A 27,121-nucleotide genomic window follows, 5' to 3' on the forward strand; every position below is an offset into this window, starting at 1 on the left:
GCAACATCTGCACTGAGCTAAAGGCTAGAGCTTCCGCTTTCAAGGAGCGGGACACTAATCTGTACACTTATAAGAAACCCCGCTATGCCCTCCGACGAACCATAAAACAGGCAAAGCGTTAATACAGGATCAAGTTTGAATCCTACTACACCGGGTCTGTCGCTCGTTGGATGTGGCAGCGCTTGCAAATTATCACAGATTACAAAGCGAAACCCAGCCATGAGCTGCCCAGTGACACAGACGTACCAGAAGAGCTAAATGCCTTCTATGCTCACTTCGAGGCAAGCAACACTGAGTTGAGCATAGAAGGCATTTAGCTCTTCTGGTACGTCTGTGTCACTGGGCAGATCGTGGCTGGGTTTCGCTTTGTAATCTGTGATAGTTTACAAGCGCTGCCACATCCAACACATAATTAAACCAAACAATTCTAAACTACTTTTAACAATTAAGACTGAAAATGATACAAAAACACGTTGACTTGAATAACGATGCAGATACAAAGTTTGTTAACAGAATGACGGTTTGTGTCGTTCTGTGTGGAAATGGTTAGAAGTAGGCCTTGTGCATAGAGTTGTATGGTTTGTTTTAACGTTGTAGAATGTTCAGTGGAAACAGTGTTTGTGCTCCTTGGAGTTGTATGGATTGTTTAACTTTGCATTCATTGGTTTTTCATAAATTTTTAAAGTGACAACTCTGTGTCAGCATCAATCTGTTACCTTGGAATTGCCCCTAATCTATTCAGCATGAATAGCCAGGCGATTTTGAGGTAAGAAAATGCTTGTGTTGCTTATAGGGTGATGTTTGAATCGGCTACTGAGAATGGGGTGGTAATGTCAATCACTGAGTGTATCAGATATTAGTAATGAATTTGAAGTGAATATGCTTGTACTCAACAGCCAGTGTTTTTCGTTACTTAATGCCTAATCTGACTGGCTGTTGCCGTCAATCCTTTATTTATTTTATGGGAAAAGTTTTCCTGCTGGACGGGATGTGTGGTTAGCTAGCTTAGATACATGTTTGTCTTTTCTGGAGCTATACCACGATCTAGGTTTATGAAAATCACCCTGAACTCTTTCGGTCTTCTCTTCTTTTAGATCCACCTCTAGCCTACCATGTCTGAACCAGGTTGTGGTGTTCCAGCCCAGAGAAGCTCACAGCGGGGTCCAGAGTTGCTGTCAGTGAAGCTGGGGGACTGCAGTCAAACAGTGGAACTCAATGTGATTGTGAAAGAGGAGGAGGAGGAGAGAGAAATCAATGAGGGGAGGAGGAAGAGCGAGAGGAGGACAGGGACTCTGTTGACTCAGGTAAATTCAGGCTAACATCCTCTCTGGTTCAGAGGTAAACAACCCAAAATAAGCATTGATTTTCTGGTTCATTAAGAAATGTAAACATGTGTTTTTGGTTGTTGAATAAAATGTTAATTCAGAATATTTAGGTAAGTTAGCAGGCTAACTCATTGATTCTGCTTTGTAGTATAACCCTCAGACTTCTGTATGTGTAAGAGGTGAGGCGAGTGCCCCCCAAAAAATGGCTACCGACCAATGTGCAATGCATTGTAATTTGACAATTGGTTTCAGAGCTGGTCATGGGTGCATCTCAGCCACGCTCAAGATCCTAGACGATATCATAACCGCCATCGATAAGAGACAGTGGCTGCACAGTACTTCTCTGTATATATCAACGATGTCGCTCCAAATGCATGCTTTTCAACCGTTCGCTGCCCGCACCCGCCCGCCCGACTAGCATCACTACTCTGGACGGTCTTGACTTAGAATATGTGGACAACTACAAATACATAGATGTCTGGCTAGACTGTAAACTCTCCTTCCAAACTCATATCCAACATCTCCAAAATCAAATCTATTTCTATTTCGCAACAAAGCATCCTTCACTCACGCTGCCAAACTTACCCTAGTAAAACGGGCTATCCTACCGATCCTCGACTTCAGTGATGTCATCTACAAAATAGCTTCCAATACTCTACCCAGCAAACTGGATGCAGTCTATCACAGTGCCATCCGTTTTGTTACCAAAGCCCCTTATACCACCCACCATTGCGACCTGTATGCTCTCGTCGGCTGGCCCTCGCTACATATTCGTATGTAGCGACCCACTGGCTCCAGGTCATCTATAAATCTATCCTATGTAAAGCTCCACCTTACCTCAGTTTACTGGTCACGATAACAACACCCACCCATAGCACACGCTCCAGCAGGTATATCTCACTGGTCATCCCCAATGCCAGCACCTCCTTTGGCCGCCTTTCCTTCCAGTTCTCTGCTGCCAGTGACTGGAAAGAAATGCAAAAATCGCTGAAGCTGGAGACTTACATTTCCCTCACTAACTTTAAACATCAGCTATCTGAGCAGCTAACCGATCGCTGCAGCTGTACATAGTCCATCTGTAAATAGCCCATCCAATCTACCTACCTCATCCCCATATTGTTTTTATTTACTTTGCTGCTCTTTTGCACACCAGTATCACACTACTTGCACATCATCATCTGCTCATCTATCACTCCAGTGTTAATCTGCACTAAATTGTAATTACTTAGCTACTATGGCCTATAGAAAACAAAAGTCGTGCTACGAGTGGGTGCTGCTATGGTGACCAGCGAGCTGAGATAAGGCGGAGCTTTACCTAGCAGAGACTTGTAGATAACCTGTAGCCAGTGGGTTTGGCAACGAGTATGAAGTGAGGGCCAACCAACGAGAGCGTACAGGTCGGGCAATGGTGGGTAGTGTATGGGGCTTTGGTGACAAAACGGATGGCACTGTGATAGACTGCATCCAGTTTGTTGAGTAGAGTGTTGGAGTGTTGGAGGCTATTTTATAGATGACATCACCGAAGTTGAGGATCGGTAGGATGGTCAGTTTTACGAGGGTATGTTTGGCAGCATGAGTGAAGGATGCTTTGTTGCGATATAGGAAGCCGATTATAGATTTAATGTTGGATTGGAGATGCTTAATGTGAGTCTGGAAGGAGAGTTTGTGAGTCTGGAAGGAGAGTTTACAGTCTAACCAGACACCCAGGTATTTGTAGTTGTCCACGTATTCTAAGTCAGAGCCGTCCAGAGTAGTGATGCTGCACGGGCGAGCAGGTGCGGGCAGTGATCTATTGAATAGCATGAATTTAGTTTTACTTGCGTTTTAAGAGCAGTTGGAGGCCACGGAAGGAGAGTTGTATGGCTTTGAAGCTCATCTGGAGGTTAGTTGGTTTATATTTATAAAAAAGTATTATTTACCTCAAATCTGTAATCCTCCAAGAAGCTAGCCAGAAATTCCAAGAAGCTAGCCAGAAGCTAGCCCAGAAGCTAATCCAGAAGCTAATCGGTAGCTAGTTCAGAAGCTAGTTAGCTTCTTTACTGGCAAATCGTTAGTATTCAGCGAACTACGGTTTGTGGTCATCAGCTATCCTTTAGCTCGAAAATCTATCGCCAGTTTTGTACGGCGCGGCTCGGAACGGAACATACCGGACCAATTTTTCTCTCCATGTCCCTGGATTTCAACCGCTCTCTGGACAATCATACCTGGATCTCACAGCTAGCTAGCTGCTATCCGTGTGACTATTCCGGAGCAAACATCAATTATTCCGGAGCTAGCCAGCTCCGTCAATCACTCCTGAGTTCCATCAATCACTCCTGGGTCACCAATCCGGACCCGTTTTGCTGCCTACGCGGAGCCCCACCGGGCCTTCACAACTGACTGCCGACGTTATCTACCCGAAGGAGTTATCCGGCTGGCTCCTCCGTCGCGACGTTACCTGAACGCCCATCTGCGGCCTGCTAACCGTTAGCTGTCTTATCGGCTGCTATCTGAATAGATAATCGGACAATTTATTTATTTTTATTATTATTATGTTTTCTTCTTGGGCCTGTATAACTATATCTATTGTTTTTATTTTTGTTGTTGTTGTGTGATTTGGATTAATCCCCTCTACCACACGGAACCCCACTAATCTACTGACGGAACGCAAGAGGTGGCTAATAACAGACCTCCATCCTATGCTAGCTTGCTACCGATGGCCTGGCTAGCTGTCTAAATCGCCGTGACCCCCAACCAACCTCTCCACTCACTGGACCCTTTTGATCACTCGACTAAGCATGCCTCTCCTTAATGTCAATATGCCTTGTCCATTGCTGTTCTGGTTAGTGTTTATTGGCTTATTTCACTGTAGAGCCTCTAGTCCAGCTCACTATACCTTATCCAACCTATTAGTTCCACCACCCACACATGCAATGACATCTCCTGGTTTCAATGATGTTTCTAGAGACAATATCTCTCTCTTCATCACTCAATACCTAGGTTTACCTCCACTGTATTCACATCCTACCATACCTTTCTTTGTCTGTACATTATACCCTGATGCTATTTTATCGCCCCCAGAAACCTCCTTTTACTCTCTGTTCCAGACGTTCTGGACGACCAATTCTTATTGCTTTTAGCCGCACCCTTATTCTACTCCTCCTATGTTCCTCTGGCGATGTAGAGGTGAATCCAGGCCCTGCAGTGCCTAGCTCCACTCCTACTCCCCAGGCGCTCTCTTTTGACGACTTCTGTAACCGTAATAGCCTTGGTTTCATGCATGTTAACATTAGAAGCCTCCTCCCTAAGTTTGTTCTATTCACTGCTTTAGCACACTCTGCCAACCCGGATGTCCTAGCTGTGTCTGAATCCTGGCTTAGGAAGACCACCAAAAATTCTGACATTTTAATTCCAAACAATTTCAGACAAGATAGAACTGCCAAAGGGGGCGGTGTTGCAATCTACTGCAAAGATAGCCTGCAGAGTTCTGTCCTACTATCCAGGTCTGTTCCCAAACAATTTGAACTTCTACTTTTAAAAATCCACCTCTCTAAAAACAAGTCTCTCACCGTTGCCGCCTGCTATAGACCACCCTCTGCCCCCAGCTGTGCTCTGGACACCATATGTGAACTGATTGCCCCCCATCTATCTTCAGAGCTCGTGCTGCTAGGCGACCTAAATTGGAACATGCTTAACACCCCAGCCATCCTACAATCTAAACTTGATGCCCTCAATCTCACACAAATTATCAATGAACCTACCAGGTACCTCCCCAAAGCCTTAAACACAGGCACCCTCATAGATATCATCCTAACCAACTTGCCCTCTAAATACACCTCTGCTGTCTTCAACCAAGATCTCAGCGATCACTGCCTCATTGCCTGCATCCGTAATGGGTCAGCGGTCAAACGACCTCCACTCATCACTGTAAAACGCTCCCTGAAACACTTCAGCGAGCAGGCCTTTCTAATCGACCTGGCCGGGGTATCCTGGAAGGATATTGATCTCATCCCGTCAGTAGAGGATGCCTGGATATTTTTTTTTAAATGCCTTCCTAACCATCTTAAACAAACATGCCCCATTCAAGAAATTTAGAACCAGGAACAGATGTAGCCCTTGGTTCTCCAGACCTGACTGCCCTTAACCAACACAAAAACATCCTATGGCGTTCTGCATTAGCATCGAACAGCCCCCGTGATAGGCAGCTGTTCAGGGAAGCTAGAAACCATTATACACAGGCAGTTAGAAAAGCCAAGGCTAGCTTCTTCAAGCAGAAATTTGTTTCCTGCAACACTAACTCAAAAAAGTTCTGGGACACTGTAAAGTCCATGGAGAATAAGAACACCTCCTCCCAGCTGCCCACTGCACTGAAGATAGGAAACACTGTCACCACTGATAAATCCACCATAATTGAGAATTTCAATAAGCATTTTTCTACGGCTGGCCATGCTTTCCACCTGGCTAGTCCTACCCCAGTCAACAGCACTGCACCCCCAACAGCAACTCCCCCAAGCCTTCCCCATTTCTCCTTCTCCCAAATCCGTTCAGCCGATGTTCTGAAAGAGCTGCAAAATCTGGACCCCTACAAATCAGCCGGGCTAGACAATCTGGACCCTTTCTTTCTAAAATGATCTGCCGAAATTGTTGCCACCCCTATTACTAGCCTGTTCAACCTCTCTTTCGTGTCGTCTGAGATTCCCAAAGATTGGAAAGCAGCTGCGGTCATCCCCCTCTTCAAAGGGGGGGACACTCTTGACCCAAACTGCTACAGACCTATATCTATCCTACCATGCCTTTCTAAGGTCTTCGAAAGCCAAGTCAACAGATTACCGACCATTTCGAATCTCACCATACCTTCTCTGCTATGCAATCTGGTTTCAGAGCTGGTCATGGGTGCACCTCAGCCACGCTCAAGGTCCTAAACGATATCTTAACCGCCATCGATAAGAAACATTACTGTGCAGACGTATTCATCGATCTGGCCAAGGCTTTCAACTCTGTCAATCACCACATCCTCATCGGCAGACTCGACAGCCTTGGTTTCTCAAATGATTGCCTCGCCTGGTTCACCAACTACTTCTCTGATAGAGTTCAGTGTGTCAAATCGGAGGGTCTGCTGTCCGGACCAGCAGCAAGAGCAACATCATTGATGTATACAGAAAAGAGAGTCGGCCCGAGAATTGAACCCTGTGGCACACCCATAGAGACTGTCAGAGGTCCGGACAACAGGCCCTCCGATTTGACACACTGAACTCTATCAGAGAAGTAGTTGGTAAACCAGGCGAGGCAATCATTTGAGAAACCAAGGCTGTCAAGTCTGCCAATAAGAATGTTGTGATTGACAGAGTCGAAAGCCTTGTTTATTCCATGTGTAACTCCGTGTTTTTGTTTGTGTCGCACTGCTTTGCTTTATCTTGGCCAGCTCGCAGTTGTAAATGAGAACTTGTTCTCAACTAGCTTACCTGGCTAAATAAAGGTGAAATAAAAAAAATGCATTCTAATTTGACATTGTAATTTGACAATGGCATTATCTATGTGCGATGCAATGCAACAAGCCCCTTGCAAAGTATTTCTTTCAGTACTCTGTTAATCCTAGTGACTGTTGAATCCTACATTGTTAACCTTAAAGCCTTTGTTCCTCTGTCTGTTTCATAACCTATATCTGTTCATATTCTTACAGGAGAGATCCCCAACCCAGTCAACGAGCCCACTTCCACAGAATCAATACTACCACCTGGTTGTGGGAGTTACCCCTGTCCTCAATGTGAGAAGAGTTTCAGTTCCTCAACTAACCTAAAGAATCATCAAAGAGTACACACTGGAGAAAAACCTTTTGACTGCTCAGCATGTGGGAAGAGTTTCAGTGAGAAAGTAAACCTTAAGAGACATGAGAGAGTACATAGTGGAGAGAAGCCTTACCACTGCACCCAATGTGAGAAGAGCTTCAATCATTCTGGAAGCCTTAAGGAACATGAGAGAATACATACAGGGGAGAAGCCGTACCACTGCTCTCTGTGTGGAAAGAATTTTCGTGTCGCAGGAGGCCTAAAGAATCATCAGAGATCACACAGTGGAGAGAAGCCTTACCACTGCACTCAGTGTGGGGAGGGATTCACTCAGCTAAGAAATCTTAAAAATCATGAGAGAATACCCATTGGAGGGAAGCCTGCCTGTGCTTTCAATGTAATTGTCCAAGAGGAGGAGGGTGAGAGGGACATCAATGTGGAGGAAAAGAGAGAAGTTGAGGGAGAGGAAGACAAAAGTGGTGTAGTAGACAGTGCATGTCAGAGCAAAAATCAAACCATGAGGTCGAAGGAATTGTCCGTAGAGCTCCGTGACAGGATTGTGTCGAGGCACAGATCTGGGGAAGGGTACCAAAAATTTCTGCAGCATTGAAGGTCCCCAAGAACACAGTGGCCTCCATCATTCTTAAATGGAAGAAGTTTGGAACCACCAAGACTCTTCCTAGAGCTGGCCGCCCGGCAAAACTGAGCAATCGGGGAGAAGGGCCTTGGTCTGGGAGGTGACCAGAACGTTACGGTAACCGTATTACCGCAACACCGGGGTTCATGATGGCAGTCAAATTCCACGTGACCGTTTAGTCAAAGTAATTAGGCTTCTCCGAGCTCTGATGCAGCTGATGGTCATTAGTAGCCTACCAAACTTGCTTAAAAACCTCTAGTGACACCCCATCCCGTGAACGGGACCGTTGTCATCATCTGACACTAATTAGCATAACGCAACGGACAAATCTTCCTAGAAAATATTCCTATTCATGAAAATCACAAGTGAAATATATTGGAACACAGCTTAGCCTTTTGTTAATCACCCTGTCATCTCAGATTTTCAAAATATGCTTTACAGCCAAAGCTAGACAAGCATTTGTGTAAGTTTATCGATAGCCTAGCATAGCATTATGCCTTGCTAGCAGCAGGCAACCTTGTCACGAAAATCAGAAAAGCAATCAAATTAAATCGTTTACCTTTGATGAACTTCGGATGTTTTCACTCATGAGACTCCCAGGTAGATAGACAAAGTTCATTTTTTCCCAAAAGATTATTTTTGTAGGCGAAATAGCTCCGTTTGTTCTTCATCTCGTTTGGCTGAGAAATCGACCGGAAATTGCGGTCACAACAGCGCCGAAAAATATTCCAAATTAGCTCCATAATATCGACAGAAACATGGCAAACGTTGTTTAGAATCAATCCTCAAGGTGTTTTTCAAATATCTATTCGATAATATATCCCCCGGGACAATTGGTTTCTCAGTAGAAGCGATTGGAATAATGGCTACCTCTGTACTTTACGCAAGATTTTCTCCGGGAGCATCATGTGACCACTTGTGCAATGTAGCCCCCTACGGGTATTCTTCAACATAAATGCGTAAAACTACGTCACAATGCTGTAGACACCTTGGGGAATACGTAGAAAGCGTAAGCTGGTTCATAGCACATTCACAGCTCAATAGGGACTCATTGGCACGCAGCGCTTTCAAAATATGGGGCACTTCCAGATTGGATTTTTCTCAGGCTTTCGCCTGCAACATCAGTTCTGTTATACTCACAGAGAATATCTTTACAGTTTTGGAAACGTTAGTGTTTTCTATCCAAAGCTGTCAATTATATGCATATTCTAGCATCTTGCCCTGACAAAATATCCCGTTTAAAACAGGAACGTTTTTTTCCAAAAAATGAAAATACTGCCCGTAGAGTCGCAACAGGTTTTAACTGCCTGGTATTCAGCACTCTGTTGTCCCTCTAATCACTCTGGGATCATTACAAATGTAATCCAACATCTAATCAAACACTTCATGATAATGGTCCATTCTAAATCAAAACTAAACTAATTTCACACATTATTTTATAAATGTAAAGACAACTTTAAATCAAGAATAGTCTGATAGGTGACAAAGTCACTTGTGGATGATGTGTTGTCACTTGTGGATGATGTGTTGTCACTTGTGGATGATGTGTTGTCACTTGTGGATGATGTGTTTTCACTTGTGGATGATGTGTTTTCACTTGTGGATGATGTGTTTTCACTTGTGGATGATGTGTTGTCACTTGTGGATGATGTGTTGTCACTTGTGGATGATGTGTTGTCACTTGTGGATGATGCCCAGCTCGTGCAGCAAGGCAAGAAACAGAAATGCCTTTTTGTTTGTGTGACTTTTTCAAATCATAGTCGCACACCTCATGAAGCCCAGCCCACAGGCCTTGTACTATGGGGGATAGTAGATTGACATAGGCAAGTGCTTTTGCTGTTTGTTAGGCCTACTCATCTTGTTGGTTGATGTAAAGTAGGCTAAATGTGGACCGTTCTAACTTCTTCAATATGCGCGTCGGAATTTGAAAAAGAGGGGCTTGCGCAGTTTTTTTAATTAAATTTTTTACCTTTATTTGTGGGTTAACTGCCTGTTCAGGGGCAGAACGACAGATTTGTACCTTGTCAGCTCAGGGGTTTGAACTTGCAACCTTCCGGTTACTAGTCCAACGCTCTAACCACTAGGCTACCCATCCCCCCGATGTATCGGTCTTCACTTGTAGCCTAGTTCTCAGCTGAAATTCTCGTGAGAAGGATCAGATCACGTGACGGGCGTTGGCTGATAGGAATGTAGATATCTGAGAGAGCCATGTGAGAGAAGTGCTTCCGCGAACGGCAGCTGGGAAAAGGGAATTATCACTGTTATATTCAGCCCAAGGGCACCGTGATGCATTTACGGCCAGACAAGGGGGGACGTCGCCCGGGAAATTCAAGGCCTGATGAGAATATTATCAAGTGCTTGTCAAAATTTTGAATGAGAGACTGATGAAGTGTGTGCAGCTTGTGACTATTTTTCAAATCGTCATTAGAGTCCCATCATGCAGGCTTAGAATGTATTAAAAATCGGAACATATTGAAGCATATAGGAGGACAGGATTCTGTGTTAACCGCTCAACACAGTAGCCGCATGTGCGCACTTCCTTTTAAATTGTTTGTAGAAAATATCCTTGCTATTTTACTAAGCTGTGTTCAATTGTATTCGTCATACTATAAAATATTTTTTTTAAATAATGCCACGGAATTCTAAGCAAATCTTGTCTGCTAAATGAACTAGTGTAGCCCACAGCCATATCAGGACCTAACACAACTTTTACAGAGTATGGTATTCTGTTCTTCTGACTACATTTTATTCATATCATGTTTCTTTAGACCTGTCTAAAATAAATAACGGGTTTATTGTGATGTAGACTACTACGTTAAATGGATGTATTAGACTTTTTAAAATGTAGATGTTCCAAAGGTCTACATCAGTGGTTTGTAGGCTGTGTGTGAAAGCCAGGAGATGCAAAATGTGTTTGTTAATTAACTATCAATTACCGTCTGACCGGCAGTTATTTGCTTGACAATCACCGGCTGACAAAATGTCATGACCACCACAGCCCTCACTCTGACAGAGCTCCAGACTTCCTCTGTGGAGATGGGAGAACCTTCCAGAAGGACAACCATCTCTGCAGCATTCAGGCCTTTATGGTAGAATGGCCAGACGGAAGCCACTCCTCAGTAAAACGCACATGACAGCCCGCTTGGAGTTTGCCAAAAGGCACCTAAAGGACTCTCAGACCATGAGAAACTAGATTCTCTAGTCTGATGAAAGGAAACCAGGCACCGCTCATCTCCTGGCCAATACCATCCATATGGTGAAGCATGGTGGTGGCAGCATGATGTTGTGGGTATGTTTTTCAGCGGGAGGGACAGGGAGACTAGTCAGGATCGAGGGAAGTTGAATGGCAGAACATATAGAGAGATCCTTGATGAAAACCTGCTGCAGAGCGCTCAGGACCTCAAACTGGGGTGAAGGTTCACCTTCCAACAAAACAACAACCCTAAGCACACATCCAAGAGAATGCAGGAGTGGCTTCGGGACAAGTCTCTGAATGTCCTTGAGTGGCCCAGCCAAAAGACCGGACATGAACCCGATCAAACATCTCTGGGGAGACCTGAAAATAGCTGTACAGCGACGCTCCCCATCCAACCTGACAGAGCTTGAGAGAATCTGCTGAGAAGAATGGGAGAAACTCCGGAAATACAGGTGTGTCAAGCGTGTAGCATCCTACCCAAGAAGATTTGAGGCTGTAATCTCTGCCAAAGGTGCTTCAACAAAGTACTGAGTTAAGGGTCTGAATACTTATGTAAATGTGATATTTCAGTTTTTTATTTGTAATAAATTAGCAAAAATGTCTAAACTATTCTTGTTTTGTCATTCTGGATTAGAGTATTGTGTGTAGATTGATGAGGGGGGGAAACTTTTTAATCCATTTTAGAATAAGGCTGTAATGTAACAAAATGTTTAAGAAGTTGTCTGAATACTTTCCAAATGCACTGTATATAGACAGGTGTATGCCTATCCAATTCATGTCCAATCAATCAAGTTGTAGAAACATCTCAAGGATGATCAATGGAAACAGGAGGCACCTGAGCTCAATTTCAAGTCCCATAGGAAAGGGTCTGAATACTTATGTAAATAAGGTATCTGTTTTTTTATTTCATCCATTTGCAAAGGTTTCTAAAAAACCTGTTTTCGCTTTGTCATTATTGTGTCTAAATTGCTAGGAATTGTTTTATTTATCCATTTTAGAACAAGGCTGTAATGTAACAATGCAGTTAGATGCAGTTTATCATAGCGCAATGCTCTTTATTACGGGAGACAGTTTTAGTACTCATCACTGCATTCTCTACCAGTAAGTTGGTTGGCCCTCTGTGATGTCATCACTATCACTGCATTCTCTACCAGCAAGTTGGTTGGCCCTCTGTGATGTCATCACTGCATTCTCTACCAGCAAGTTGGTTGGCCCTCTGTGATGTCATCACTGCATTCTCTACCAGCAAGTTGGTTGACCCTCTGTGATGTCATCGCTGCATTCTCTACCAGCAAGTTGGTTGGCCCTCTGTGATGTCATCGCTGCATTCTCTACCAGCAAGTTGGTTGACCCGCTGTTACGTAGGTAAATAAATTGCTATGTTTTAATTTATAAAGCCCTTTTACAAAAAGTCTCACCGTAGCTAACCTGTTGACCACACCCGGTCTCAGGGATTGTTAACTCTGGAAACTCCTTTGGTCTCTACTGAGTTCGGTACATCAGCTTTTAGTCTTCTTGCACCTTATTTGTGGAACAGTCTTCAAAATGTTGTTAAATGTGATGTTTTGATGCTGCTAAGGGGTCATTCAGAAAGCTGATTGAGGACCGTATAACTGATTGTTTATTTCTGCTTGCATTTTGTATTTATACTGGGGGGAGAAATATTAACGCAACATGCAACTATTTCTAAGATTTTACTGAGTTACAGTTCATATAAGGAAAATCAGTCAATTGAAATAAATTCCTTTAGGCCCTAATCTATGGATTTCACATGACTGGGAACTGGAAGATGCTGTCGTATAAATCGAACATCCCAAACATGCTCAATGGGTGACGTGTCTGGTGAGAATGCAGGCCATGGAAGAACTGAGACATTTTCAGTTTCCAGGAATTGTGTGTATATGTAGCGGTCTTTTTATGTATCACAGAAGAAAAACCAAGAAATTAAGAGCGACACCAGAGCTGTCTATTTTGGGCTTTTACATAGATCTGCAATGGTATTATGAAAAGACGAGACAGGAATACATCAGTCTCCAAGGCACCATATGACGAGTTGTTCTTTCTCTACATCTCCCATAATGCAATGCTAACATACGTCGGCAGCTCAGCAAACCATCTGCATCACAGAAGGACATGCTAGCTAGCAACTGCAATACTTTTCAGCACTCTGTAAAACTATATCAATAACGATACATTTCTGAAAGTTCCATAGTTTCAATCGTCTCACACTCCCATATAACAATACCCATAGCATTAACATTGGGATGCTTAATTTATTTAAATTTGTGGACTTCTACACAAGGAGTAATCTGCGACACATACCTTTCTCAGTGTTTTCTCAGACTGAGGAGAACGGGAACTACGGGTAGTGTCAGGGTGTTAGTAAGTGACGTAAGCACCCAGATGAAATAAAATACATTCCATGACATAAAAATAGTAGATGTTAATATCAACCTCTACAGGATTGGTGGGTCCCCCTCGGGACGGTTGAGCTAACGTAGGCTAATGCGATTAGCATGAGGTTTTAAGTAACAAGACCATTTGCCAGGACATAGACATATCTGATATTGGCAGAAAGCTGAAATTCTTTCTAATCTAACTGCACTGTCCCATTTACAGTAGCTATTACAGTGAAATAATACCATGCTATTGTTTGAGGAGAGTGCACAGTTATGAACTTGAAAAGTAATTAATAAACCAATTAGGCACATTTGGGCAGTCTTGATACATTTTGAACATAAGTGCAATGGTTCATTGGATCAGTCTAAAACTTTGCACCTACACTGCTGCCATGTAGTGTCCAAAAGCTAAATTGTGCCTGGGCTGGAATAATACATTATGGCCTTTCTCTTGCATTTCAAAGATGATGGTACAAAAAAATACAAAAAATGCATGTTTTTTTCTGTGTATTATCTTTTACCAGATCTAATGTGTTATATTCTCCTACATTCATTTCACATTTCCACAAACTTCAAAGTGTTTCCTTTCAAATGGTATCAAGAATATGTATATCCTTGCTTTAGGTCCTGAGCTACACGTTAGATTTGGGTATGTCATTTTCGGCCAAAAATTCAAAAAGGGTCCGATTCTAAAGAGATTTTTTTAAATATCATCCAGCTACTGAAGCTACTTCCTTAACATTAACAGGCAGTACTACTGTAGCTACTTCCTTAACATCAGGCAGTACTACTGTAGCTACTTCCTTAACATTAACAAGCACTACTACTGTAGCTACTTCCTTAACATTAACAAGCAGTACTACTGTAGCTAACATTAACAAGCACTACTAACCATTAACAGGCAGTACTACTGAAGCTACTTCCTTACCATTAACAGGCAGTACTACTGAAGCTACTTCCTTAACCATTAACAGGCAGTACTACTGAAGCTACCTTAACATTAACAAGCAGTACTACTGTAGCTACTTCCTTAACATTAACAAGCAGCAGTACTACATTGCACTACTACTGTAGCTACTTCCTTAACATTAACAAGCAGTACTACTGTAGCTAACATTAACAAGCACTACTACTGTAGCTACTTCCTTAACATTAACAAGCACTACTACTGTAGCTACTTCCTTACCATTAACAGGCAGTACTACTGAAGCTACTTCCTTAACATTAACAGGCAGTACTACTGCTACTTCCTTACCATTAGTACTACTGAAGCTACTTCCTTAACATTAACAAGCAGTACTACTGTAGCTACTTCCTTAACATTAACAGGCAGTACTACTGTAGCTAGGCTTACCTAACATTAACAGGCAGTACTACTGAAGCTATACCATTAACAGGCAGTACTACTGAAGCTACTTCCTTAACATTAACAGGCAGTACTACTGTAGCTACTTCCTTAACATTAACAAGCAGTACTACTGTAGCTACTTCCTTAACATTAACATGTAGTACTACTGTAGCTACTTCCTTAACATTAACAAGCAGTACTACTGTAGCTACTTCCTTAACATTAACAAGCAGTACTACTGTACCTACTTCCTTAACATCAGGCAGTACTACTGTAGCTGCTTCCTTAACATTAACAAGCAGTACTACTGTAGCTACTTCCTTAACATTAACAGGCAGTACTACTGTAGCTACTTCCTTAACATCAGGCAGTACTACTGTAGCTACTTCCTTAACATCAGGCAGTACTACTGTAGCTACTTCCTTAACATCAGGCAGTACTACTGTAGCTGCTTCCTTAACATCAGGCAGTACTACTGTAACATGACTTCCTTAACATTAACAGACCGTATTACCGTAGCGACTTCCTTAACATTAACAGGTAGTACTACTGTAGCTACTTCCTTAACATTAACAGGTAGTACTAGTAGTTCAACAAATGAAATAGAAACCAAAAGTAAAGTTCCTGACTCCTCCTTCAGTCTGAATTTGGAACATTCCTGTTCGCGGGCTTGGGCCTCTGACCCTTAACCTGGATGTTATTTTCTGTGTTGTGTACTATTCTAATCATTTTAAGTTTGATGGACTAGCCATTTTAACTCTCCTACATACAGATCCTTGCGACATGTTGCCGTGCATTGTCATGCTGAAACATGAGGTGATGGCCGACGGATGAATGGCTCAGCAATGGGCCTTGGGATCTCGTCACGGTATCTCTGAACATTCAAATTGCCATCTATAAAATGCAATTTTGTTCATTGTCTGTCGTTTATGCCTGCCCGTACCATAACCCCAATGCTAACATGGGGCACTCTGTTCACAACGTTGACATCAGAAAACCAAACCGCTCGTCCACATGACACCATACACATGGCCTGCGGATGTGAGGCTGTTTGGACCAGGCTGTTTGGACATACTGCCAAATTCTCTAAAACGACATTGGCGGCTTATGGTATAGAAATTAGCATTTGTTTCTCTGGCAACAGCTCTGGTGGACATTCCTGCAGTCATCATGCCAATTGCACGCTACCTCAAAACAGTGGCCTTTTATTGTCCACAGCACAAGGTTCACCTCTGTAATGATAATGCTGTTTTATCTGATTCTTGATATTCCACACCTGTCCGGTAGATGGATTATCTTGGCAAAAGAGAAATGCTCACTAACAGGGATGTAAACAAATTTGTGCACAACATTTTGAGAGAAATAAGCTTTTGGTGCTTATGGAACATTTCTGGGATCTTTTATTCCAGCTCAGGAATCATGGGACCAACGCTTTACACGTTGCGTTTATATTTTTGTTTAGTGTATGTTGGCTAGACCTTCTATAAATCAATCATTTCCCCCGTATTAGCGTAAAATAAATATAGACTATGCAGAGCCTTTGGTCCATTCGGATCTATCAGCTGTAGTTACATAGACCCGATGACAATCAAACAGGACCCGAGGGACAGGTTAGAATTTCAGACCAGAATGGGCCCTGGTCTCGGGTATATGAAGACCTCTAATTGACATCCAAAGTCAACAATATGAGTGTGTTGTTATGTCATGATCTGCTTGTAAACTGTGAAATGTTGTCAACTATCCTTCAACTGAATTATAAATACAGTTCCAACTGTCTGTGTGGCTCCTCTTCTTCACTGAAAGTGGATTATGTTGGTCTTTATCGATGACAAGTCAGTATAGTAACATGGTGATAATAAATGAAGGATAACAGATGCTATACACTGACCGCACTGTTGTAAATAATATAACATCAGATAGATAGAAATCTAATGTAATAAAAGCTGTCATGTTTTGGGGCGACAGGTAGCCAGCCTAGTGGTTAGAGCGTTAGACTAGTAACCTGAAAGGTTGCTGGTTCGAATCCCTGAGCTGAAAAGGTACAACTGTTATTGGATGCCGTCATTGTAATTAAAAAATAAAGGTATATATATATATATTTGCATTTGTTTGGCCTGTCTGTCAAAGAGGCTAACAAAACATGCATAAATACTACGCTGATATGACGCTCACGAACATTTCCTGCAGCATCTCATAATCCAGCCCAAACGCACTCGGAAAGTGGATACATTGTTTCCTCTGCTCTACGAGACCTCACCATATCCAATTATTTTCAGCCAAACAGGAAATCAGTTCCAGGTAACCTATTGCTAATGATTATTGTTTGTTTTAATGATGCTTGTAACACGGTCTGTAAACCAACACATTCCAGGATGAAACCGCACTGGTTTCCGCGGCCTGGTTTTGTTGTTCCCCAGCTAGTTAGCTGTTAGCAACACATCTCCCGTCAAAACCCGTTTGTGTAGCTAGCTAGCTAACATGCTAACTTTATTTCAGGGTCACGGTTGAAGTGTGACTTTTATTTAATAGTTAGCCAGCTGTCGACTCATCGTGAGTAAAATGACTGTACCAAGGAAATAGCAAACCGGCTGCTCATTGTTTAGCCACAGATAGCTAAACTATATATGTTGTATAACTAACCTATCTAGGTAGATAGCTCGCAAAATTATGACTTCCCGGCTACCGGTTTATGCAAACAGTTAATCCCTTGAACAAACCTACAGTGTCATTGCGCAAAATGGTACGCAGCATCATCTGGATATTTGTGCAACAAAAATTCAACCTTCAGCTACAATTTCTGCCAAGCCGTCCACGTATGCACCTACGCGTGCACGTTCCATAAATTCGACGCAGTGATGGGAAAAAAAGTGGTTGTCATACTTGAGTAAAAGTAAAGATATCTTAATAGAAAATGACTCAAATAAAAGTCACCCAGTAAAATACTACTTGAGTAAACGTCTAAAAGTATTAGGTTTTAAATATACTTAAGTATCAAAAGTAAATGTAATGCTAGGGACACACCCCAACACTCAGGCATAATTTAAAAACGAAGCATTTGTGTTTAGTGAATCGGCCAGATTAGGTAGGAGGGATGACCAGGGATGTTATCTTGATAAGTGTGTGAAATTGACCATTTTCATGTCCTGCTAAGCATTCAACATGTAATGGGTGTCAGGGAAACTGTGGAGTAAAAGTACATACTTTTCTTTAGAAATGTAGTGAAGTAAAAGTTCTCAAAAATATAACTATTGTAACGACCCTGTGTTTATAAACGCGGATATCGTCTCTGCCGCTTGAGAATGCTTTTGCGGCACAGTCGATAGCGCGCTGGACTTCGGGGCTAGAAGGTCGAGGGCTCGAGTCCTGCTCCCATCCTGTTTCATTACAATATAAATATTGTGATGATCAATGCATGGTCCGTTTCCCATGACTTTTTCAAGCAAATGAATAAGGAATGTCGTCATAAGAAGCAAAATTCGGGTTTCCATCAAAAAATAATGCAGCTGTGAAGCAGGGAAAAGTAACTAAGTATTTCGGGGTCACAGATCTTCTTCTTCTATGGTATAATGGCGTTCTCAACAATTGGATGTGCATTCCGACACCTACTGTGGGGTGGATAATCAGGAACCTAAAAAGGAAATAGTGTGGGTATTTCTTATTTATTTTTTCATACAAACATTATGTATATACTGAGATGATGCATGTATCTCCGCCCTAGTAATGGGAGTGGTTGTCTACAAAGCGGCACGGTGGGCTGTCTAGCTCCCCCCCTATCCTTTCTTTGAATTGGTCGATACATCTCATTATTGTAATCCTTTTTTGAATATTTGATGAGGGTTGTTGACGTCAACCGCCTGTATTCAATGGATTCGAGATGCTATGTCACTTTAATAATGCCACTTTAATAATGTTTACATATCTTGCATTACTCATCTCATATGTATATACTGTATTTTATACCATCTATTGCATCTTGCCTTTGCCGCTCGGTCATTGCTCATCCATATATTTATATGTATATATTCCATCTCTTTACTTAGATTTGTGTGTATTAGGTAGTTGTTGTGGAATTGTTAGATTACTTGTTAGATATTGCTGCACTGTCAGAACTACAAGCACAAGAATTTTGCTACACTCGTGAGAACATCTGCTGACCATGTGTATGCGTGACCAATAACATTTGATTTTATTAATGCTACTAGCCTCATGCCATGAATATGCATAGCCATCTCGAGACAACTCCAAAATAGTGTCCTACTTATATCAGTGCACTCAAACTACTTGAACATTCCGAAAACTCTATTCGATCAAATAAACCTTGTGTAGCAAATAAGCCATTGTTTTTTTGTTGTTGACCAAATTCGACTCACTCTCATTGACCTCCATACAAAAACTCCTTGCTTGGTGGGCAAAACAACGAGAAAACGCCACCTGCTGGAGGGAGACAGATTTGCAGCCAAGTTAGGCATCTCTTCCTATCTGTGTATACAGTCTTGGCCAAAAGTTTTGAGAATGACACAAATATTAATTTTCACAAAGTCTGCTGACTCAGTTTGTATGATGGCAATTTGTGTGACAGGTTAAAGGAAATATTCATAGCCTGTTATACATTAAAAAGTATTAGTAAGTTCATAGTATGTGAGGATCTTAAAACATCTAAGGTTAAAAAGATGCATTCAGTATTAGTTGATAGAGATTGATAACATTCATATAATTGTGTTAAAGTTCAAATCTGTCAAAGGGTACGAATTGTGAGAGTAATGTGTAAACGTTATATTGATTACTTTATTTTGTAGTGCCTAAAAGTGTTAATCTGTGATCTACGAAATGCTCTTAATCTATGAGCCGGAGATCGATTGCTCTGGTCTCCACCCATATTCCTGGGGAAAATCGCGGTCTTTTCTCATTGAACTAAACGTTAAATTGAGAATACAACACCGTATCACTGTCGTGATTATTTCTCCCCTGTTTTCAGGTACTTTATTGATGATAAAAATAGTAATTTAAATGTTATAACTCGCTAACATGTCAAGAGTGTTTAAGGTGTGTCTTAGTAACGTCTTGAGGAAGTTAGAGTTAAGTTTGAAGAGAGTAATATTAGCCCTGCTCGGTTGAAGTGAAGAATCGTACTGAGAGTAGCTGCCATTTTATGTCGATTGTGAATGAACATGGGCGTTGTTAATAAGATATTTGCTGTGTTATTTGTATAATGGGTTTTCTGTTGTTTTGTAATGTGTTACTTTTGTGAAATGATTGAACTAAACGTTGAATTGAGAATACAACACCTTATCACTCTCGTGATTATTTCTCCCCTGTTTTCAGGGGCGTAACATTTGCATATACTCCAGAATGTTATGAAAGGTGATCAGATTAATTGCAAAGTCTCTCTTTGCCATGCAAATGAACTGAATCCCCAAAAAACATTTCCATTGCATTTCAGCCCTGCCACAAAGGACCAGCTGACATCATGTCAGTGATTCTTTCGTTAACTTCTTATGGCTGGGGGCAGTATTGAGTAGCTTTGATGAATAAGGTGCCCAGAGTAAACTGCCTGCTTACTCATGCCCAGTTCCTAATATATGCATATTATTAGTAGAATATATATGCTAATATATGCATATCATTACTAGTATTGGATAGAAAACACGCTGAAGTTTCTAAAACTGTTTGAATGATGTCTGTGAGTATAATATAACTCATTTGGCAGGCAAAAACCTGAAAAAAAATCCAACCAGGAAGTGGGAAATGTGAGGTTTGTAGTTTTTCAAGTTATTGCCTATCGAATATACAGTGTCTATGGGGTCATATTGCACTTCCTAAGGCTTCCACGAGATGTCAACAGTCTTTAGAACCTTGTTTGACACTTCTACTGTGAAGGAGGGGGGAATGGGAGCTGAATAAGTCAGAGGTCTGCCAGAGTGCCATGAGCTGACCACGCGCATTCACGTGAGTTAGCTTGCGTTCCATTGCATTTCTACAGACAAAGGAATTCTCCTGTTGGAACATTATTGCAGATTTATGATAAAAACATCCTTAAGATTGATTCTATACATCGTTTGACATGTTTCTACGGACTGTAACGGAATTTTTTGACTTTGTCTGCTCGCGCCTCATGAATTTGGATTACTGGGCTAAACGCGTTAACAAAAGGAGGTATTTGGACATAAATGATGGACTTTATCGAACAAATCAAACATTTATTGTGGAACTGGGATTCCTGGGAGTGCATTCTGATGAAGATCATCAAAAGTAAGTGAATATTTATAATGCTATTTCTGACTTCTGACTCCACAACATGGCGGATATCTGTATGGCTTGTTTTGTTGTCTGAGCGCTGTACTCAGATTATTGCATGGTGTGCTTTTTTGGTAAAGCTTTTTTGAACTCTGACACAGCGGTTGCATTAAGAATAAGTATATCTAAAGTTCCATGCATAACACTTGTATTTTCGTCAACATTTATGATGAGTATTTCTGTAACTTGATGTGGCTCTCTGCAAAATCACCAGATGTTTTGGAACTACTGAACGTAACGCGCCAATGTAAACTCAGATTTTTGTATATAAATATGAACTTTATCGAACAAAACATACATGTATTGTGTAACATGAAGTCCTATGAGTGTCATCTGATGAAGATCATCAAAGGTTAGTGATTAATTTGATCTCTATTTTTGCTTTTTGTGACTCCTCTCTTTGGCTGGAAAAATGGCTGTGTTTTTTGTGACTAGGTGCAGACCTAACATAATCGTTTGGTGTGCTTTCGCCGTAAAGCCTTTTGAAATCGGACACTGTGGTGGGATTAACAACAAGTTTATATTTTAAAATGGTGTAAAATACTTCTGAGATTTCTGTTATGAATTTGGCGCCCTGCACTTTCACTGGCTGTTGTCATATCGATCCCGTTAGCAGGATCTAAGGCACAAGAAGTTAACACAGGTGTGAGTGTTGACGAGGACAAGGCTGGAGATCACTCTGTCATGCTGATGGAGTTTGAATAACAGACTGGACGCTTCAAAAGAAGGGTGGTGCTTGGAATCATTGTTCTTCCTCTGTCAACCATGGTTATCTGCAAGGAAACACGTGCCGTCATCATTGCTTTGCACAAAAAGGGCTTCACAGGCAAGGATATTGCTGCCAGTAAGATTGCACCTAAATCAACCATTTATCGGATCATCAAGAACTTCAAGGAGAGCGGTTCAATTGTTGTGAAGAAGGCTTCAGGGCATCCAAGAAAGTCCAGCAAGCGCCAGGACCGTCTCCTAAAGTTGATTCAACTGCGGGATCAGGGCACAACCAGTACAGAGCTTGCTCAGGAATGGCAGCAGGCAGGTGTGAGTGCATCTGCACGCACAGTGAGGCGAAGCCTTTTGGAGGATGGCCTGGTGTCAAGAAGGGCAGCAAAGAAGCCACTTCTCTCCAGGAGAAACATCAGGGACAGACTGATATTGAAAAATCAGTCCTTTGTCATGCCAACAGTAAAGCATCCTGAGACCATACATGTGTGGGGTTGCTTCTCTGCCAAGGAGTGGGCTCACTCACAATTTTGCCTAAGAACACAGCCATGAATAAAGAATGGTACCAACATATCCTCAGAGAGCAACTTCTCCCAACCATCCAGGAACAGTTTGGTGACGAACAATGCCTTTTCCAGCATGATGGAGCACCTTGCCATAGGGCAAAAGTGATAACTAAGTGACTCAACTAAGTGGCTCGTGGAACAAAACATCGATATTTTGGGTCCATGGCCAGGAAACTCCCCAGACCTTAATCCCATTGAGAACTTGTGGTCAATCATCAAGAGGCAGGTGGACAAACAAAACCCCACAAATTCTGACAAACTCCAAGCATCGATTATGCAAGAATAGGCTGCCATCAGTCAGGATGTGGCCCAGAAGTTAATTGACAGCATGCCAGGGCAGATTGCAGAGGTCTTGAAAAAGAAGGGTCAACACTGCAAATATTGACTCTTTGCATCAACTTCATGTAATTGTCAATAAAAGCCTTTGACACTTATGAAATGCTTGTAATTATACTTCAGTATTCCATAGTAACATCTGACAAAAATATCTAAAGACACTGAAGCAGCAAACTTTGTGGAAAGTAATATTTTTCATTCTCAAAACGTTTGGCCATGACTGTCGGTCGCATTCTGTATCATACAGCTATGAAAGTTATATATTTAGAACTACCTGCTCGATTGGAATCCAGTGACGTCTGTGTCTTGAGTGACTTTGTAAATGTATAATTAGTGCGAAAATGTGCAGAATTATCTATATATTTTATACTTGTTATGATAGTTCAAAAGGCCTTTCGCACATCTGAGCTATCTTTATTTGCAGGTGCCTGGTAAGTTGAATAAAATGAGAAAAAAGAAGAAACCTGCACACTGCTATTGATAGTATCACTGCTCTTTAATAAGCTTTACGTACGGGCTTTGAGGCCTTCGTCGGAGCTTTACGTACGGGCCTCGAGGCCTTCGTCGGAGCTTTACGTACGGGCCTCGAGGCCTTCGTCGGAGCTTCTAGTCACAGGAACACTTCTAGTCTCCAAGTCCACTGAGGTTACACCCCCAGGAACACTTCTAGTCTCCAAGTCCACGGAGGTTACACCCCCAGGAACACTTCTAGTCTCCAAGTCCACGGAGGTTACACCCCCAGGAACACTTCTAGTCTCCAAGTCCACGGAGGTTACACCCCCAGGAACACTTCTAGTCTCCAAGTCCACTGAGTCTACACCCCCAGGAACACTTCTAGTCTCCAAGTCCACTGAGTCTACACCCCCAGGAACACTTCTAGTCTCCAAGTCCACTGAGGTTACACCCCCAGGAACACTTCTAGTCTCCAAGTCCACTGAGTTTACACCCCCAGGAACACTTCTAGTCTCCAAGTCCACTGAGTCTACACCCCCAGGAGCGTCGCTGCTCATTTTGCGGCCCTTTAAAGAGTGGCCAATCAGCTTTAATCCACTTGTTTGTCATATTGGACATAAATACTGCACCGTACATAATCGATTGTGTGTCTATAAAACCAGGGTCCAGCCTACTCACTAGAGTCTATAGAAGGGGTGGGCAAACTGTTTGGCTCAAGGGCCACATCGGGATTTTGAAATTCAACGGAGGGTCACATTTTTGGGGGGACCAATTGTTTGTTAAAATCAATTTGAGGGGAACTCCCGAGTGGCACAGCAGTCTAAGGCCCTGCATCGCAGTGCTTGAGGTGTCACTACAGACACGGATTTGATCCCAGGCTGTGTCACAGCTGGTCATGACTGGGAGACCCAGCATCGTCCGGGTTAGGAGAAGGTTTGGAAGGCTGAGATTTCCTTGTCCCATCCCGCTCCAGCGACTCCTGTGGCGGGCCGGGCGTATGCACGCTGACACAGTAGCCAGGTGTACGGTATTTCCTCTGACACATTGGTGCGGCTGACTTCCGGGTTAAGCGGGCATTGTGTCGCATTGTGTGCGGCTTGGCTGGGTCGTGTTTCGGAGGATGCACGGCTCTCGACCTTCGCCTCTCCCGAGTCCATAAGGGATTTGCAGCAATGGGACAAGACTGTAACTACCAATTGAGATGCCACGAAATTGGAGAGAAAAAGGAAACTTTTTATTTTTTTTTAGGTTTAACTCAGCATCACTCTGTTACCTTGGAATTGTCCCTTATTCTAACACAAGAAAGTACTTCTTTTTTATTTTAGGGAAAAAGGATTCCTGCTGGACAGGATGTGTGGATAGCTATCTTAGATGTTTGTCTTTTCTGCAGCTATACCACGATCTAGGTTTGTGAAAATCATCCTGAACTCTCTTGGTCTCCTCTTTTAGATCCACCTCAAGCCTACCATGTCTGAACCGGGTTCTGGTTGTAGTGTTCCAGCCCAGAGAAGCTCACAGCAGGGTCCAGAGATGCTGTCAGTGATGCTGGATAACTGCAGTCAAACAGGGGAATTCAATGTGATTGTCAAGGAGGAGGGCGAGGAGAGAGAAATCAATGAGCGGGAGGAGGAAGGGAGAGAGGAGGACAGGAACTCTGTTGACTCAGGTAAATTCAGGCTAACATCCTCTTTGGTTCAGAGGTAAACAACCCAAAATAACTATTGATTTTCTGGTTCATTAAGAAATGTAAACTTACATATGTTTTTGGGTGTTGAATAAAATGTTAATTCAGAATATTTAAGCAAGTTAGCAGGCTAACTCATTGATTCTGCTTTGCAGTATACCCCTCAGGCTTCTGTATGTGTAAGAGGGAAGGCGAGTGCCAAAACAAAAATGGCTACAGACCAATGTGCAATGCATTGTAATTTGACAATTGTATTATATATGTGTGATGCAACAAGCCCCTTGCAAAGTATTTATTTCAATACCCTGTTAATCCTAATGACTATTGAATCCTGCATTGTTAAGCTTAAATACTTTCTCTGTCTGTATCTTACCCTATCTCTGTTTATATTCTTATAGGAGAGGGCCCCAACCCAGACCCAGACAACGAGCCCAGTTCCACAGCATCAAGACTACCTGGGCGTGGGAGTTACCCCTGTCCTCAATGTGAGAAGAGTTTCAGTTCCTCAACTAACCTAAAGAATCATCAAAGAGTACACACTGGAGAGAAACCTTTCGACTGCTCAACATGTGGGAAGAGTTTCAGTGAGAAAGTAAACCTTAAGAGACATGAGAGAGTACATAGTGGAGAAAAGCCTTACCACTGTACCACATGTGGGAAGAACTTCAATCATTCAGGAAGCCTTAAGCAACACCTGCGAATACATACAGGGGAGAAACCTTACCACTGCTCTCTTTGCGGGAAGAGTTTCAGTCGGGCAGGAGACCTGAAGACTCACCAGAGATCCCACAGTGAAGAGAAGCCTTACCACTGCTCTCTTTGTGGGAAGAGTTTCAATCAGCCAGGAAACCTAAAAAGTCATCAGCGAATACACATTGGAGAGAAGCCTGCCTGTGCTTTAAATTTGATTGTCAAAGAGGAGGAGGATGAGAAGGAAATCGATGAGAAGGAAAAGGGAGAAGTTGAGGAAGAAAATAGTTGTGTAATTGACCTAGGTACATCAAGACTTCCTGGTCGTGGGAGTTACCCCTGTCCTCAATGTGGAAAGAGTTTCAGTTCTTCAGGTAATCTAAAAAATCATGACAGAGTACATACTGGAGAGAAACCTTTCCACTGTGCCACATGTGGGAAGAGTTTCAGTGAAAAAGTCAACCTCACGAGACACGAGAGGGTACATAGTGGAGAGAAGCCTTACCACTGCACCCAATGTGGGAAGAGCTTCAATCATTCTGGAAGCCTTAAGGAACATCAAAGAGTACATACAGGGGAGAAGCCGTACCACTGCTCTCTTTGTTGGAAGAGTTTCAGTCAGCCAGGAAACCTTAAGAAACACCAGAGAATACATACAGGGGAGAAGCCTTACCACTGCTCTCTGTGCGGAAAGAATTTCCGTTTCGCAGGAGACCTAAAGAATCATCAGAGATCACACAGTGGAGAGAAGCCTTACCAATGCTCTCTGTGTGGGAAGGGATTCACTCAGCTAAGAATTCTTAAAAGTCATCAGAGGATACATATTGGAGAGACGCCTGTCTGTGCGTTCAATGTATTTCTCCAGGAGGAGGAGAGTGAGAGGGAAATCAATGTGGAGGAAAAGAGAGATGTTGAGGAAGAGGAGGACAATAGTGGTGTAGTTGACCCAGATATATCAAGACTACTTGGTCGTGGTCGTTACCCCTGCCCTCAATGTGAGAAGAGTTTCCGTTCCTCAAGTAATCTAAAAAATCATCAAAGAGTACACACCGGAGAGAAACCTTTCCACTGCTCCCAATGTGGGAGGGGTTTCAGTGAGAAAGTAAACCTTAAGAGACACGAAAGAGTACATAGTGGAGAGAAGCCTTACCACTGCACCACATGTGGGAAGAGTTTCAATCATTCAGGAAGCCTTAAAGAACATCAGAGAATTCATACAGGTGAGAAACCTTACCACTGCTCAATGTGCGGAAATAATTTCCGTTTTGCGGGAGACCTAAAGAATCATCAGAGATCACACAGTGGAGAGAAGCCTTACCACTGCACTCAGTGTGGAGAGAGATTCACTCAGCTAAGAAGTCTAAAAAGGCATGAGCGAATATCCATTGGAGCGAAGCCTGCCTGTGCTTTCAATGTGATTGTCCAAGAGGAGGAGGAGGGAGGAGAGGGAGAAGTTGAGGGAGAGGAGAGTAACTTGAAATAAAGGTGAAGTGAGGATACGTAAGCTAACTCAATAACTGTTGAAATTCACACCTTTCCTTGCAATGGCATCTTCTGTGACAACATGGTCATGGACAGCACCATTTAGGGCTATCTTCATCTTCTTTTACTTCTATGAGTGTATTGGAAGTTCACAAAGGAACTCAACATGAATACCACCACCACCTAATGTGCTGGAGAGTGTATTAATCTGACCTTTATTTTGACA

The 27,121-nt window shown here is 42.4% G+C and overlaps 2 protein-coding genes across 2 annotated transcripts in view; both read left to right on the forward strand.

The window, feature by feature from the left end:
* LOC112242185 (zinc finger protein 2-like) overlaps positions 1-27,121 on the forward strand; it is a 61,204-nt gene that overhangs the window by 5,642 nt on the left and 28,441 nt on the right. The gene's annotated exons all lie outside the window — the stretch shown is intronic.
* Positions 16,867-27,117, forward strand: LOC121845800 (zinc finger protein 345-like). The gene is made up of 3 exons (XM_042317779.1): positions 16,867-16,968; positions 24,489-24,705; positions 25,122-27,117. The coding sequence occupies exons 2-3, from the start codon at positions 24,507-24,509 to the stop codon at positions 26,894-26,896; spliced, it is 1,974 nt and encodes a 657-aa protein (XP_042173713.1). The 5' UTR covers positions 16,867-16,968; positions 24,489-24,506; the 3' UTR covers positions 26,897-27,117.

The sequence above is a fragment of the Oncorhynchus tshawytscha genome, unplaced genomic scaffold, assembly GCF_018296145.1.
Source record: "Oncorhynchus tshawytscha isolate Ot180627B unplaced genomic scaffold, Otsh_v2.0 Un_contig_11018_pilon_pilon, whole genome shotgun sequence".
NCBI classification, from domain to species: Eukaryota; Metazoa; Chordata; class Actinopteri; order Salmoniformes; family Salmonidae; genus Oncorhynchus; species Oncorhynchus tshawytscha.